At 39.6% G+C, this 15,150-nt stretch overlaps 1 protein-coding gene across 5 annotated transcripts in view; it reads left to right on the top strand.

Moving 5' to 3' along the window:
* The window catches only part of ABCC4 (ATP binding cassette subfamily C member 4), a 351,018-nt gene that overhangs the window by 316,581 nt on the left and 19,287 nt on the right, over positions 1–15,150 (top strand). For 4 of the 5 annotated variants that reach the window (XM_019524312.1, XM_019524313.1, XM_019524315.1 and 1 more), the window contains one exon: positions 12,178–12,312. The exons of the other annotated variant lie outside the window; for it this stretch is intronic. In XM_019524312.1, the coding sequence (XP_019379857.1) occupies positions 12,178–12,312 (135 nt within the window). The remainder of the gene's footprint in view (positions 1–12,177; positions 12,313–15,150) is intronic. 5 annotated transcript variants of the gene reach the window in all.

Raw genomic sequence — 15,150 nt, 5'->3', positions numbered from 1 at the left:
TTCAGTTAAATGAAAATACTTCATGGAGGATATTTAGATTTTGGTGAAACTTCACTAGAGACCAGTCATGGTTCCTGCTGCTTGCCTATCCAGCTCTTTGGGATTCCAGAGGTTGGATTCACTTGTACCACATCTAATATGCTGAAAGAAAGCTGAAAACTTGAAAGGTTCAGTTTCTTGGCTGGCTGTGCTTTCAAGGGCCCTAGGAAAGAGTTGGGCATGTGGGAGAGAATTCTGTAACTTTGCTTTTGCTGCCAGTCAGATTAGACCAAATTTTACAATCTCAAATTCCTCTGATGTTGAGTTGCAATTTAATTTCCCCAAGAGAGAAGTGCATTCATCCACTTACTCTTTGGTATTCTCTTAGCTCAAGAAGCATTTTTAATAATAGAATCATAGAAAAATAGGGCTAGAAGGGACCTTGAGTACTCATCTAGTCCAGTTCCCTGTCTGAACGAGGATCAGCCCTATTCAAACCATTCTATAAAAATGCATTGTTTAACCTATTCGATAAAAGTATAAAGTCAATACTGATACAACCACAATACATAACACCCTAGCCTGTCCCAGGTAATACAGTGGGACCATGGTGGCTAACATCCTGCTGCTGCAAAAGTAATTAAAATATGCTGGAGACAGCCAAGGAAAAGGGCCACCCCTCCTTCCCAACCTTCTACCTACCTCCTGGTACAGAAGAAGACAAAAAAAACCCCAGATTGTACAAATCTAAACAAATTTGGGGTCAAACTTCTTCCTAAACCCAAAATGTGGTGATCGGGCTACCTGTGAGCAGGAGGAGGCAGATAGGGGGGAGGTGCAAGACCCTCCAGCCAGGAATCTTCAGGTTTGTCCTAGGAGGAGCATTGGCACACCACAGTCAAAACCAATGTAATTGTTCTATTCAGGACTTTGTACAGCTCCCATCATTTGATGGCATCTTGAAGTTTGTGCCTGGTGTTGATGGACGTGTCAAGTGTATGTGGCATGCCCCAGATATCTAACAAATACCATTAAAATCACTGATAACATACTTTCAGCTGAAAAATGTGACAGACCATATGAAGCCAAAGAAAATTAGCAGTAGTCTCTAAGGCAAAACTGTCAAAATCCTGCTGATCTTGAAAAGAGATTAAGATTGTTGAATTTACCTTGCCAAGGGTAAACCCATACCTCAAAGAAATTGGTACTGCTAAATAGATATGCTAGAGAACAAGTCAGACTCAGAGTTTCAGTGGGGGGCACAGGAAGTTGCTGTTTCTTGAGCAATATGTTCACTTAAAAGCATCCGGCTGTGGTCTTGGGTTTGAATTACAAGAAGAAAGGCCAGTGTTCAGTGCGTCCAGGGGTTATGTCTACATGGTGTTTCTAGCATGACCTGGCAGGGATTGTCTGAAGCATACCCTATCCATCGTTTCCTGCTTGCACCCACCAGACTTAGACATTGAATTGTGGAACCATTCCAAGGGCATCCCTCCCACATCGTCTCTCAAGCGTGGTGGAGACTGAAGTCTTGAGAGCAGCCCCAGAGGAGACATGTTTGGAAGTGCTAGCAGGAGTGGGGTGTTTCCAGGCATACCGTACCAGGATATATCTGAGCATGGTATAGACAAATTCCAGATAGACAAATTCTTCTTTCCCATTTATAGCATGGAATTCTGGTAACTGTGAGTATGTAATGTGTAGTCATATCACATTCCTCTGTAGGCAATAATATATATCCCCATGTCATCACACCAACAAATCTACAAAAAGTTTTACTTTTTCAGAAATTATGCTTACATTGAATAGTTGTCCAGAATAGGACATAATAGCCACTGCTACCTTAAGCAAATAGATTCTGGTTAGTTATGGCAAGTTTCAGGAAACAGAAGAAATTGACAGAGTTAAGGTTTGCCCCAAAGCCATTGTGTCTATACTAATGGAAACTACCATTGCTAAAAGAAAGAATGTATGCCATAGTTGTGAGGAAGTTGAACATTCTTTGAGGAACTAGCAGGTTTACATATCTGATTTTAAAAGGCGAAAAATGTATGAACATGAAATTATGGGAACTGGAAAACAGAAGGATCACTGGTTCAGTGCACTTCAGTGAAGGAGCAGAGGACCAAATCATTGCTGCTTTGGCATGGGACAAATAGAAGAATAGGCCCTAAATATTTAGTGTTCTCAGGGCGTGACAAGACACACTTTTAAGGACCTCAACATACCATCATACCTGCGGCACCAGACCTTTGTGTATTGCATAATAGAAATTGTATGTTTTAGTGGTATGTTACATATATTTTAGGTTGGGGAAAACTGAAGAATGCAAAGATATCCACCATGACTACTAAGTGGACACTTTGTCCACATAGAATATATGGGGAGTTGTTTTAGACAGTGAGTACTAGTACAGAAATTCTACATAGCTGTAACTTTTGTGCCATTATAACAGCTAGCTGTAGATACATACAATCAAATGAAGAGACCAGAAAAGAGTAGACTTAAGCACCTACTGGTAAAGCCTACAAAGAAGGGAGCCCCTACTTTGACCATTTCATCCACTAAGGCTAGTAGGTCAACTTCTGATGAGTTGCATGTCAGAAACAAGTTGAGACTAACAGATTTCCTGTCCAGAGGGACATTTTCTGAGGCACAGAGAAAGTGTATGCAGAAAGCCAATGGAAAATAGCAGCCCTGGCTCATCACCTAGCACTGTCCTACCTGGTTGGTGGAGAAATATAAAGACTATTAAAAACAGGTATTCAAGATAACGGCCTTGTTATACTGAACACTGTACAGTGACTACAGAATCTGCAGACAAAAACTGAAATCTTAACAGTGTTTGATATCAAATTTGGCTGTTCTTAGCAGTGGCATAATTGACCTTGATTCCTGAAAGGGTTTGGGGAGCGTTCAGATTAAATGTAGGTGAATGGGCAGTTGTTGCACTGCACAGGGCCGCAGGCATCTCCACCTCACTATGTTTGGGTGGTGTCCCTCTTTCCCCTGCACCATATGTTCAGGTGGCCCCCACATCTCACTGCGCCATGGGTTCTGTTGGCATCATGGGCTTAGCTGTGGATAGAATAATATGAGGAGTAACTGGGTAGAAGCCCAGGAGCCATATTAACTGTCAATTGGACAGCCCTGGCATAGATGTTTGTAAACATATGCTAGTTGGAATGAAATGCGTGGACATTTCTCATAAGAATTATTTTGACTATTTATAATCTGTCCTGGCAAACCATGAGGAGGAGGAAAAGACTGAACATACTTAAATCTAAATATATTCAAAATAGAAGACAAGCTACTGACTGATTTCTCACAAAGCTATATACTGTCTTGGGTAAATTATTTCTTATAATTATGATGGAGCCAAAATTGGGTGCAGCTACATGTGATGCTATGTCACCATAGCAACACAGTATAGCAACATAGCATCCACAGGTGTCTACATGTGACCAGCAGCTACTTTGCTGTAGCAGCGCACTACCCCGTTATAGTGTGCAGCTATGGCGAAGTAGGGGCTAAAAATAACCATGTACTGTGTGTATGGTGCAGTTACTAAAGCACAGTGCAGTAACAATGTCGCCATAGGGCAATGTATAGACATGCCCAGTGTGTCCTAAATACACACCTCTCCTAGGATTTTGTGGAAGATCACTTTGCCCTGTCCTTTGAAGAAGACATTGGTTAACAATTATTTCCTATTAGAGTTTTGAACTTCATAATTATTTTTCTGTTTGGAGATGCCTTATCTAAGTCTAAAATAAGACCTATTTGCTAAAGATAATTTCCTTGAATTATTTCCCTTTTGAGGAGGAAATAAAAGGATTTAGGTCAGTCCTTAACGGTCTGGTTTTCTCTCTGGCTATGAAGTGAGGATGAATGTGAATGAGAACAATATTTTTTCCTTAATTGGAACACACTTGCATGCCATCTCATCTCTGTTTTGCTGAACACTTTTATCCCATACTCTGACTTCGTTCAATGTTTTATTACTGTTTATTCTTTCTGTATGATTTTGTCATTGAAAGTTAGAAAATAAACTTAAAACTATTGTTATCTTTTGCACCATTTTTATACAATATTTATTAGATCACTATCAATATCTGTATGGTTTCTTTTTTTTCCTCTCAATAGTGATGTTTCTCTTATGTGATCTGTGCTAACTGCATCACTTCAATGAGAAAATTCATTTTCAAAATTAGTATTAACATAATGGTATGCAAAAGGAAGAGTAAATACTGTGTCTAAAGATATACTTTCCTTTATGTTTTGATTCATGAATCCAGTCTTGTTCTGTATAAAATGGACTTTCTTGACTTTCAGTGTGTTACTTTCCACTTCTTCACTTTACCAAAGAGACCTTTGATAACTTTTTCCTTTAATATGGTTTTTCTTTATCCAGTATTTTAGGTTTTCAGATTTCTTTTCTACTTGTTAAGTGGATGGCAAATGTAAATATGAAAACAGTTATCCATGAAGATATAGTGAAAGCTCAAACTAACCAGGTTTGTGAGGGTATGTGCGTGTGTGTATGTGTATAAATAAAAGTTGTAATGAAAACGTTTTTAGCTTCCTAAAAAAAATAGTTTGGAAGCATTTTTGTTGATAAAACTCTGCCTTCACATTTTTTTTCTTTATTTTTTTTTTGCAGAGCACTGCAAACTTAAATAGCTGCTTTCTCTTTTAACTTTTTGTTTAAATCCTAGTTTTTTTTTCAGTGTTAATCTCCTTCTGTCAAACAAGATTTGGATGTGAAAACTGCTTTCCTGCCTTATATCCAATACCATTAGCCCCCTTGGCAAAAATAAGAAGAATGATGAGGCTGATGATAGGTATCAGAATACTTTTATAACTGAGTTAAAACATTATGTGGATCAAGAGTATTTGGAAAGCTTTATTCCAGAACTGGCATACATTTTTACACTTCTTTAAAAAATTGTAAAGTGTCTGGCCAATGCTGCCTCAGTACAAATATAATTCAGAATAGATCTCAGTAATAATCGGTTGTACTTCGGATATGAAGGTGAATGGATGTCTTCCATTACATTTAAAGTTTATTTAGTCTTCCGTGTGATCATTGATGTTCTCTCCTGTAAACTTTTATTCGTGAGACTAGAACTCTAGTATTGACAGTACTAGCCCAAAGATTTGTCTCCCTTCAGGTTTGTCCCTAGTATACTTGTGTACACAGAACTAAAACAAGTTTTTAAAAAAAGCAAGTAAAAATGATGTCAAATCAAAATGGCTGCTTGTAGTGTTGCTCTGCCCAAATGTAATTGGCTGCCCAAGGCACAAAGCGAGGGAAAATCAGGTCATAATGTGCTTGCCACTGGGTGCGTCTACACGTTCATTAATGCATCTTTGCTACTGGGGTGTTCATCTAAGGACATAGGCAGACAAAGTTCTTTGGGTAAATCCAATCTCTTTTATTAGATCAACTCAAATAGTTGCAAAATTCTTCTTTGCAAGCTTTTGGGTACAAATACCCTTCAGCAGGCTGAGGAAGTGTCTGCAGATGGTCTGTGCTCTTCCTGGATGGCGTAGTAAAGCAGCCAGAGGCCAGTAGATATGCAAGAAAGTCAGTCAGCTAAAATGTAAATTGAGGTAGTCAGTAGGTGAGAAACAGCTGGGGGGTGGGCAGGGAAAGGGGAATAAATGTAGCTGTAGTCAATGCATAAGAGATGGGGAGGGGAGGGAATGAAAACAGCTGGTAAAAAGTGGAGGGTTTACTGGGGGAGCCAGATGTTAAACAGGTTATAATGTGTCATAAATCCAGTGTCTGTATTTAGTCCATGATTTTTGTATCCAGTAAATTGATGAAGTGACATTTTTGCTATGGCGTACTGAAGTGCAATAGAACAGTCTACCGTGTGTCCTGTAGACACACCCAGTGTTTTGGGCTTATGCATTGTTTTTTAGTCTAGGATCTCAAAGTATGTTGCGGGCAGTTAATCCTTGCAGCATCTCCATGAGGGATTATTTTCTGTATCTGACTACTTGTGAAACTCAGGTACTGAGAAATGTGATTTGTCCAAGATGCCACAAATAACTTTCATGTCAGTTTCTGGAAAAAGTTGAGGTCAGACTTCAAGTTCAGAGAAGGAACTATTCTCTTCTGTACCTGAATTACTGTTGTCTGATCTTACTTACTACAAGTCTGTCTCACTTTCCTACACTTAATTCAGCAGGTGCAGCTACGTTGGAATCTGTCTAGGCCAATTTAGTGATAGAAATTGTGCTTCATATGAAATTTGATCAGAAAATGAGTAATCAGTAATTAAGGATCACATTCTGCCTCTCTTTGCAATGTAGTATCATGCTAATTCATACGTAGTCCTTATTATGCTAATAAGCCTATAAATTGAAGTATATGAAATTTGAAATAAGCATAACAGAACCATAGCAAAAGCATTTAATTTATTTGATTTTTACATGAGCATCCACACAAAAATGAGTACCTTCCTTTTACCCTAGACACGACTTGATGATTCCTAAATATTTAACTACCAAATAACCCCCTCCTGTAACCTCCATCTTTCAACTATCAATCACTATTCACACTGGTGAATGATAACCCAGCAGCAAAAAACATATCTGAAAACTTCAGTAATTCTACTGAAATATTCCCATTACCTCACAGCCAGAAAAAAACTAATGACTGATAAACGGGGATCCTGGTTTTCTCTGATTTAAAAAAAATATCCCCAATTTTCAGATATAAAAAAGTAACACAAAATCCACATTTTTCCATGATTAAGATGAAACACTACTATATAATAATTAGTTCTGTATATATGTGGTGTTTTATTTTAATCCCTGTATATAAGTGGTGTTTCATTTTAATCACAGAAAAATGTGGATTTGGGGTTACTTTTCTTAAGCCAAAAATTGGGGATTTTTTTAATTAGAGAAAACCAGGATTCCTGCTGATAAACTAAAGCTGATCTGGACCAAAACAAGGGAAACAAGGCTCAAGCTGGGGAGTGCTTGCTTGGGGACACCGGCTAACTGTTTCCATAGCTAGGGACAGACATTACACACAAACTGGTTTAAGTAATCAGAAACTAGTTTAAACCTGTAACAGAACAGATGTTCAGTGCACATAAACCAGTTTGAAAATGGCTAAAACTGGTTTGAGATAAACCTGGTTGAATGTTGTATCAGAGTTAACTGATTCGGCTCAAACTGGTTTATGCTATATCTGTCCCAGACCCCTTGCTGAGTAAAGCCAGACTTCCCCAGCATCCTGGCATGCTCTCTGGGCTGGGCAGGACTCTCTGCTCCACACCCCCCTCCACACACTCCCTGCTAAGCAGGAATCTCCCTCTTCCCTCTGTCTTGCTGAGAGGTATGTGTGTATTAGCTAGCAGACCACATGCTGGCTACAGTCCATGGTATGACAAAGGCAGAATCAGCAGGTAGCTGGTAATGTCCCTCTCTTGTTTTCTTAATGAGGTGATAAACACTGAGTTAGGGGTGATAAACACTGTTATCAATTCCCTGCTGCGATAATCAGAGCATCCTGCCCCCCTCGCCTTCAGCTCTGTGAAAGGAAAAGGAGGGCTGCTCTAGCACCACCTGGAGTCTACTCTGAGCCACTGCAGGCATGTGCCTGCATTTCTGGAATGAAAAAGGAATGTTTATCCATCTCCAAATCACTTCAAACTTTGCAGGTTAGACTAACTGGCAAATATTGAATCAATTCAGGCTCAGGGTTCTTGAATGTCTGTCCCTAGCTCATTTGTTTATATCAACAGGGCTTCACCAATAACTGATGAATTCAATTACATCAATAGTATAGTATTCAAGGAAAGGTGGTCTTTTCAAATGAGTACATCTCAGGCATACTTGTAAGCCAAAACCACTACCATAAGCTGTACCCACTACTTCATCAATCAGAGCAACTGACAGGGGATCCCCCACATTAATAAACAAAGAATAATGGACCCTCTGAAAATAACTTAAAATATTGCCTTATGTATAGTATTGCCTTGGTTTTTTCCTTTGTGATTTTTAAAAAAGTTACACATTTTTCTATTCTATTGACCTTGTCTTCCATTTTGTACTATATTCAGGTGCTTTTTCCTCAAGATTGGAGGAGAATGTGTACTTAAAATTGTATATGTTAAATACAAACATTGCTTTTCATGTTAGTCATGCCCATGTTCTCCCCTCCTCTGCTGAGATTCTGCTAATTTGCCCAGTTAAAATTTATAAAAGAAAAATGGAGTAGGCTTCTCCCCTCCAGTTGGAGGAGATACTTTGCTTCCAGTTACTGTTGGCTGGTTGGTTTTCTGCATTTTTCAAAGTTCTATGCCTCATTAGCAAAATCTGAATTTCATAATAGTAAAAAGCAGTTTTACATAGGTATAGCATTACACAAAGTCAAAATATGCTACCTCTCCAGGCTTCAGTTGTTCTCATGCACGCTTGACTCTCTGAACCAGTTAGTCTATAAGGTGCTACCCTGCCCTACCTTCTGCTTAACTTCAAACTAACGTGGCTAAACACCTCCCTGCATAATTTAAATACTTATAAAGTACAAATGCAATTTACATTACAATATTTTATTAATATAATATAATATGAAACAATATTAAAATTATAGTTAAAAATAGCATTAGGAGTAGTAAACCAGGGACCTTTCTTTTCTCTGTCGCATTCCACATGAAAGATGCATATTTAGAGAATGCGCTTTTTCTTTAATTTCACAAGGGATGTTTACATGCTGCAATGCTATACTTAGTGAAAAAACCCACATCGTGTTCAAGATGCCTAATATGGAATGCAAAATTATAGGATATTTTAATGATTATGTAGGTAGTACGTATAATAGTTACCTTTGAATCCTTAAGAAAGCTGTTTTTAACTATGACTTGCTCTCTGTGTTCATATGTAATATAAATAATATATAAATAAAATATTTGAAAGATTGCAAAGACAATTACATGTGCAATTTATCCTTAAATAGGATAGTGCTAAGTATACTGAGATGTCTCCATATGTGCCCTTAAATGGCATAGGTGGCATTCTTTGAATATTTAGTATACATTAAGACCCATTTGTATATCATATAATATCAAAATTTTTCCATTTACACTTTGTAGCCACTCATGGGCATATGTATGCATCTGATGTATCCTTATGTGGGAAGGGTGTATAACAATCTTGGGTTTAAAAAAAAATGTCCACATACATTTTTCCAAGCTTCCCAATCATTCTTATTGCCTGTTCCTGTGTCTCCTCTGTTTCAGCTATATCAATGCTGATTTTAGTGTATGTTTCTGTATTTTAAGTAAGAAACTATATAGCCTTGTTGTGGATTTAAAGTAAAAATAAAAAAATAAGTTTTATGTAAAGGCCATTATTATATGACCCATTTTAAAAAATATCTAGTATGGTTCTGTAGAAATGCTTCATCTCAAGAAAATGTTTCTGATGGTCTTTCCTGGTGCTGGCCATACCAAGGGCTTATTGTATGAAAAAATATTTTCTGCATGGTTTTGTCTCATTCCTTATGTATCTGAACATTTGGGCTAGGTACAGACATTACATATAAACCAGTATTAGTGATCAGAAATCAATCTAAACCTGTAATACAACAGAAGTTAACCAAACATAGACTGGTTTAAAAATGGCAGAACCCAGTCCAGGATAGACCTAGATGGAAGTAGCATCAGACTTAAGCAGGTTAGTTTAGAATGGTCTATTGAACTTCTGTACTAGATCCCCTCCCAACTCAAATTACAGTCTACTAGCATGTGAGGCATTTGTGGCCCACCACTAGCCTCCCGCTCTTAGGGAGATGCCATTGCAGCCCACCCTTGGCTGCTCTGTCCCCAAGCTCTCTCAGAGCCAAGTCAGCACAGTGGGGGAGTGGTAAGGGTGCTCCCAAGCTGATGGGGGAGTGGTAAGGGTGCTCCTCTGTGCCCCACAGCCTGGTCAAGCTCCTTGGCTCTGTGCCCACTCACAGGGCATGTAGGTCCCTGGGTGGATGTGCAGGAGCCACTCTGCCCCCCCCATGCACCATGATCAGTCACAGCGCCAGGGAACAGACCGGCTGCAGATGCCTAAGGCTGTTGCTGATGGGCAGAGATCCTGGTTTTCTCTGATTAAAAAAAATCCCCAATTTTCTGGTTAAAAAAGTGACCCAAAATTCACATTTTTCCATGATCAGAATGAAATACCACTATACGTATATCTATGTATTAGTGGTGTTTCATTTTGATCCCGGAAAAATGTGGGTTTGGGGTTACTTTTTGTAACCTGAAAATTGGGGATTTTTTTTAATCAGAGAAAACCAGGATCCCTGCTAATGGGGGAAGGGTGCTTTTCTGTGCCCCACAGCCTAGTTGGGCTCTTTGGTGCTGTGCCTACTTGTGGGTGCATGGGGAGGCCCTGGATCAGTATGCAGAAGCCCATTCAGAGCCTTCCCATGCACCCATGAGCAGGTGCAGTGCCAGATAGCAAACTTGGCTGCAGGGTATGGAAGCCTAGTTGCCTCCATAGCTTGCCTGCAGTTGACAGGTGCCAGTAGTGGGAGAAGGTGTGCTCGACCCTGCCCAGCAGCCAATCAGGGGTGGCCCTGTAACGGGGCTGCACTTGGCTATACTCAGCAGTGGGGAGCCCCCAACCTGCTGGCCTCAGCCAGTGCATGTAGCCTGTGTTGCCCTCTTCACTGAAGGCCAAGCATCCATTCTATTTGGTAGCAATCTAACCTAGGGTGCTGAGAGTAAAACACGTAAGTTAGATCACTTCCACCTCAGGCTTTTTGAATGTCTGTGCCTAGCCTTGGTTTGACAGTGACTGCTCTGCACTTAAAACAGTGTTCAGATTTCCCACTATGATGCCTGTGTTTCTTTCCTAAGTCTGTTAATTGCTATTAACTGCTGTTAATTTAGAATCCCATAAAGTGTATGATTAATTAAAATAATGCATATTGTCACATTTGTTAGTTTTGGCTTTCATTTACCATTGTATTGCTCATTTATTTTAGCTTGGGTAGGTTTATCTGAAGTCTTCCTTGGTCTAAACTTAAATACTTTTCCATCATCTGTAGGTTTTGCCACCTTGCTATTTGATGCCTTTTCCTGAAGATTAATACTTATGGTCCTAGTATTTGTGGCTCCCATCTGTTAGACTTTTGCCAGTGTGAAAATTGTCCATTTATGTTTTCTGTCTTAGTTTCTTATTCATTTAGATTTTTTTCTTTTGTACCATAGCTATTTTTGTTACTTCAGTTGCCTTTTCAAAGTCCAAAAAAATTATTAAATTGTTCTTTTCTTATTGGCTGTCCCATTCACTTATTCTGGTAAACTTGTGAGGTGTAATTTTCTTTCACAAAATTGAATTGTGAGTAAATGTTATCATATCATGATCTACCACATATTTAATATTTCTGTTATAATTTTAACCAAATTGCAGGTAAAGGATTGAGACTTATTGATCTGTAAATTTCCCAAATCACCTCTTACACCTTTTTATTTAAATATAGGTACAGTTTTTTATATACTTTGATATTCTCCAGTTCTTCAACAGACTGACTGATTTAAATGCGAGAATGAACATCTTTCCCAACAGCTCAGTCACTTTATTATTGCATTTTTTAAAACTCATGAGCCTGTATCGTCTAGTCCTAGTGATTTACAATATTCTCTAGTGAAGACTAATGAAAGAGATAATTTACTTTTTCAGCAATGTCTTTTTTTAATTGCACTTCCACCCTGAAGCCCAAAAGGCCCAGCTGTTCTGTTGCACCTTTCCTGTTCCTAATGCACTTAAACCAAGCAACAAGGATTTTTTTAAATACCTTCAGTATTGACTCTTTGGTTCACTATCAGTATGCCATCCTAATTTTCTTATTACAAAATTAATCATACAGTTTATTAGCCACTTAATTTGCTTCATTAATGAATTACCATATCCTGAAGAATTTCTGATTGCATTCATATAACTAATAATGTGACTGTAGGACCCTAGAAAATAGTACAAATAGTCTAGAAAAGAAAATGTACTACCACCCCCAATAAAGGGCCTTCAGGTATTCAATTTTCTGTCCTTTATTTAACAGTAAATCAGAGTACATATTTAAAAAAATCCAGCCACCATCCTTTGTATTGTAATCTTTAGGGTAATGTCTGTTTCAGAATTTCATGTGTTCATAGATTTGTTTCTGCTGATTAACAGGTTTTGGATGCAGGAAGACTGAAAGAATACGATGAGCCATACATTCTGTTACAAGAGAGAGAGAGCCTGTTTTACAAGATGGTGCAACAAGTGGGCAAGGCAGAAGCTGCTGCTCTGTTTGAAACAGCAGAACGGGTAATTTGAAGATGTGCTAATTAAGTTTAAATTTATCTCTACAGGTTATTTTTCACAGGTTAGCATAGTCAGCATTGGAGCCAGCCCAATACGCTCTGCTTTAGTTAAAGATCCGTCAGCTTTTCACTTCTAAATCCTTATGTTCAGTGTTTTATTACTTGGGATTTAAAATAATATATATCTAGAGTTTTAAATGATAAATATCTTGAGCTGCCAGATTAGTCTGCATGGTGTGCACTTACATGTATGTATAAATCACATGGCATACATTGGTCTTTGTTAAGCATCTATGACTTTGCAAACTTAAATTCTTTTAATGGTTTTTTTTTAAGTCGAGCACTAAGAAGTTAGTTATCCAAACTAAGGATGCACATATAACCTTAAATCTAAGACCCTGTGTACACTAAGACATTATGGAACAGTCTTTAATTATGTATTTCATGTTTGCCTGTCCAAAAGGTCCCCTGCTCCATTTTGTGCACAGCTTGGGTGGTGCTCAGTTAAGGACCAGTGTTCATGTTTTGTTAGCCCCTTATTGTTCTATGCGTGTCTCCTTATTTATTCTGCTCCCTTCAGACCTTCTCTGAATGAAGAATTATCAATTTCCTTAATTCTCTTGAACTCATTGCTATAGAAACTTGGTGTTTAACCAACACAGACTAATTTATTTTTGCAAGACAGAGGTGGGTCAAAGAAGTGTGAAGATGAGACAGAGATACAAAATGTACAGTAAGTTGAGAGCCCTGATTTAATTAGCCTGTGGCCTATTTTTTCAGAGAATTTAGCACTTTTTAGATACCAGAGCACAGTTTCATTATCTCCAGTGGTTTTTCAAAGTGCTCAGAGTTTCTGCTAATATGATGTGAGATCTCAAGTTGGGAAATTAGTGGGTGTGTTTACACATGACACTGTATTGCTGTAGTGATGTGCTATGGCAACGTAGCATCTGGTATCTACATGTGACCAGCAGTTATTTTGCTGTAGTGGCATGCTCTCCCATTATAACATGCCACTACAGTGAAGTAGCTGCTAAAAATAACTGTGCGCCACATGTATGGTACAGTATGAACAGTTACTGTGCTGTGCTTTTGGAAGTACTAAAGCATGGTGCAGTAGCAACATTGCCATAGGGTAATGTCTGAACATGCCTAGTGACTACTGTTTCTCCCAGCATAACATTTGTGGGGCAGTAGGACGAAAAAATACAAGGAATTCTACAAGGCAACATTCCGCATGTTGAACTATGAGACCTTCCTGTTTCTTCATGGAGCTCCCTTGCATTGTTCACTTGTAATGCTCCCGATTATCCAAGGGTGGGTTTTTCTTGAGTCCCCACCAAGATAGGCCTCCCCTCAACTCTCCTGTCATGACTTTGACAATACACAATTTGATAGGAGGGGTTCAATGTTGTTCAACACAGGGGTCCCACTTGGGGTTACTCACAGATCTGAGAGTGTCTGATGAAGGGACTCCACCTCCCCTACACCCCCAGCCACAAGCCAGCCATTGGTGTTGAGACAATGGACTGATGTGGGACCCTGGCTTGATCTGGGTTTTGACCTAAGGGGAAATTCTAAAGGCATTTCCTAGTCTTGTCTGGATTACTCTGTTGCTCCCTTGCTGACAAGAGGTTAATCTTGAGCTTAAAGCCAGATCTTAGAACTCCACCGGTCCTAGGTGGCCTTCTCTCAAAAAAAAAAAAAAAAAGAAAAGGAAAAAAAGCCAAAAAAAGAAAGAAATGAAGAGGAACCTAATTTCTATGATGGTTGCCTACAATGGTCTTAGCCTGCTGGCAACACACCCAGCTCGCTTAAGCTGCTGGGTTTTGTTTAGTAAATGAGGCTTCACTCCCTAGCCTTGGGAGCATGGAGCCTATACTTCTCAGTATACATTGAGCCCCAGGACTCCAACATTTCTCTGCCTCAGTGTCCTGCGCCTGCGTCTACCTTAACTGGCACAGGGGCAGGCTCTCCACTCACCTCTCTGGCACTCCGGGTGTCTTTTCAATCTCCTGTGGCAGCACTGGGGGCTGACATCATCAGCCCAGTGCCACCCAGCTTGTTAACAGCTGCCCTGCTGCTTCCTGCTCCCAGGGTCAGTTTTGTGTTTTATTGGGGGCTTGTTCAGCCCCTGTGGGGTTCTGGGTCTTGCTCGTGGGGTCTTTCAGACCCCTTTTGTTACATCACTATGTATTTTCTAACTTACGCAGCAAAAGATAAAGGGGTCCTTTAGACCAGGGGTCAGCGCCCTATAACAGCAGACCAGATTAACAAAACTTGGTTCTAAGGTGGGCTGGACTATAGCTCCCAGGGTGCAGTGCTTTGGTGGGGTGTAGTTCCCCATCCAGTGGGAAGTGAGGGAAGCAAGACTGTGCAAATGTCACTGGTAATTCCATTTGTCTTGGAAATGTTGGGCAGGGTAGGGGAGCTGTAAGAGCTCTGACAGGTCAGCAGGGTCTGAGCAGCTCTGACTCACCCGATCTAAAACTGTGAGGACACTCCTGGCCATTCACACCACTGGGCCTGGTTTGGAGCCACAGGTGAGAGTGGCTAAGGGGAGGCTATGGGGGCTCCATGCATGGTAGCAAGAGCAAGGTGACACCTGGGGGCCCAGGATTTTTTGGCATGCTTGATGTGATGCAAAAAATTTCTTTGTAGACTGGATGAATCCTTGCAGGGTGTAGGTTACTGATCCCTACTCTATACAGCAGCCTCTTCTACTATACAGTTCTGGTTCATTCCCTCATCATTGGCTCTCATGTATTGAATGATTCACCAAGGATCCTGGTTTTCTCTGATTTAAAAAAAGACCCCAATTTTCATATTAAAAAAAGTAACC

The sequence above is a fragment of the Gavialis gangeticus genome, unplaced genomic scaffold (genome assembly GCF_001723915.1).
Source record: "Gavialis gangeticus isolate Ggan-Ray unplaced genomic scaffold, GavGan_comp1, whole genome shotgun sequence".
Taxonomy (NCBI): domain Eukaryota; kingdom Metazoa; phylum Chordata; order Crocodylia; family Gavialidae; genus Gavialis; species Gavialis gangeticus.
This window is presented reverse-complemented; position numbering and strand designations above follow the sequence as displayed.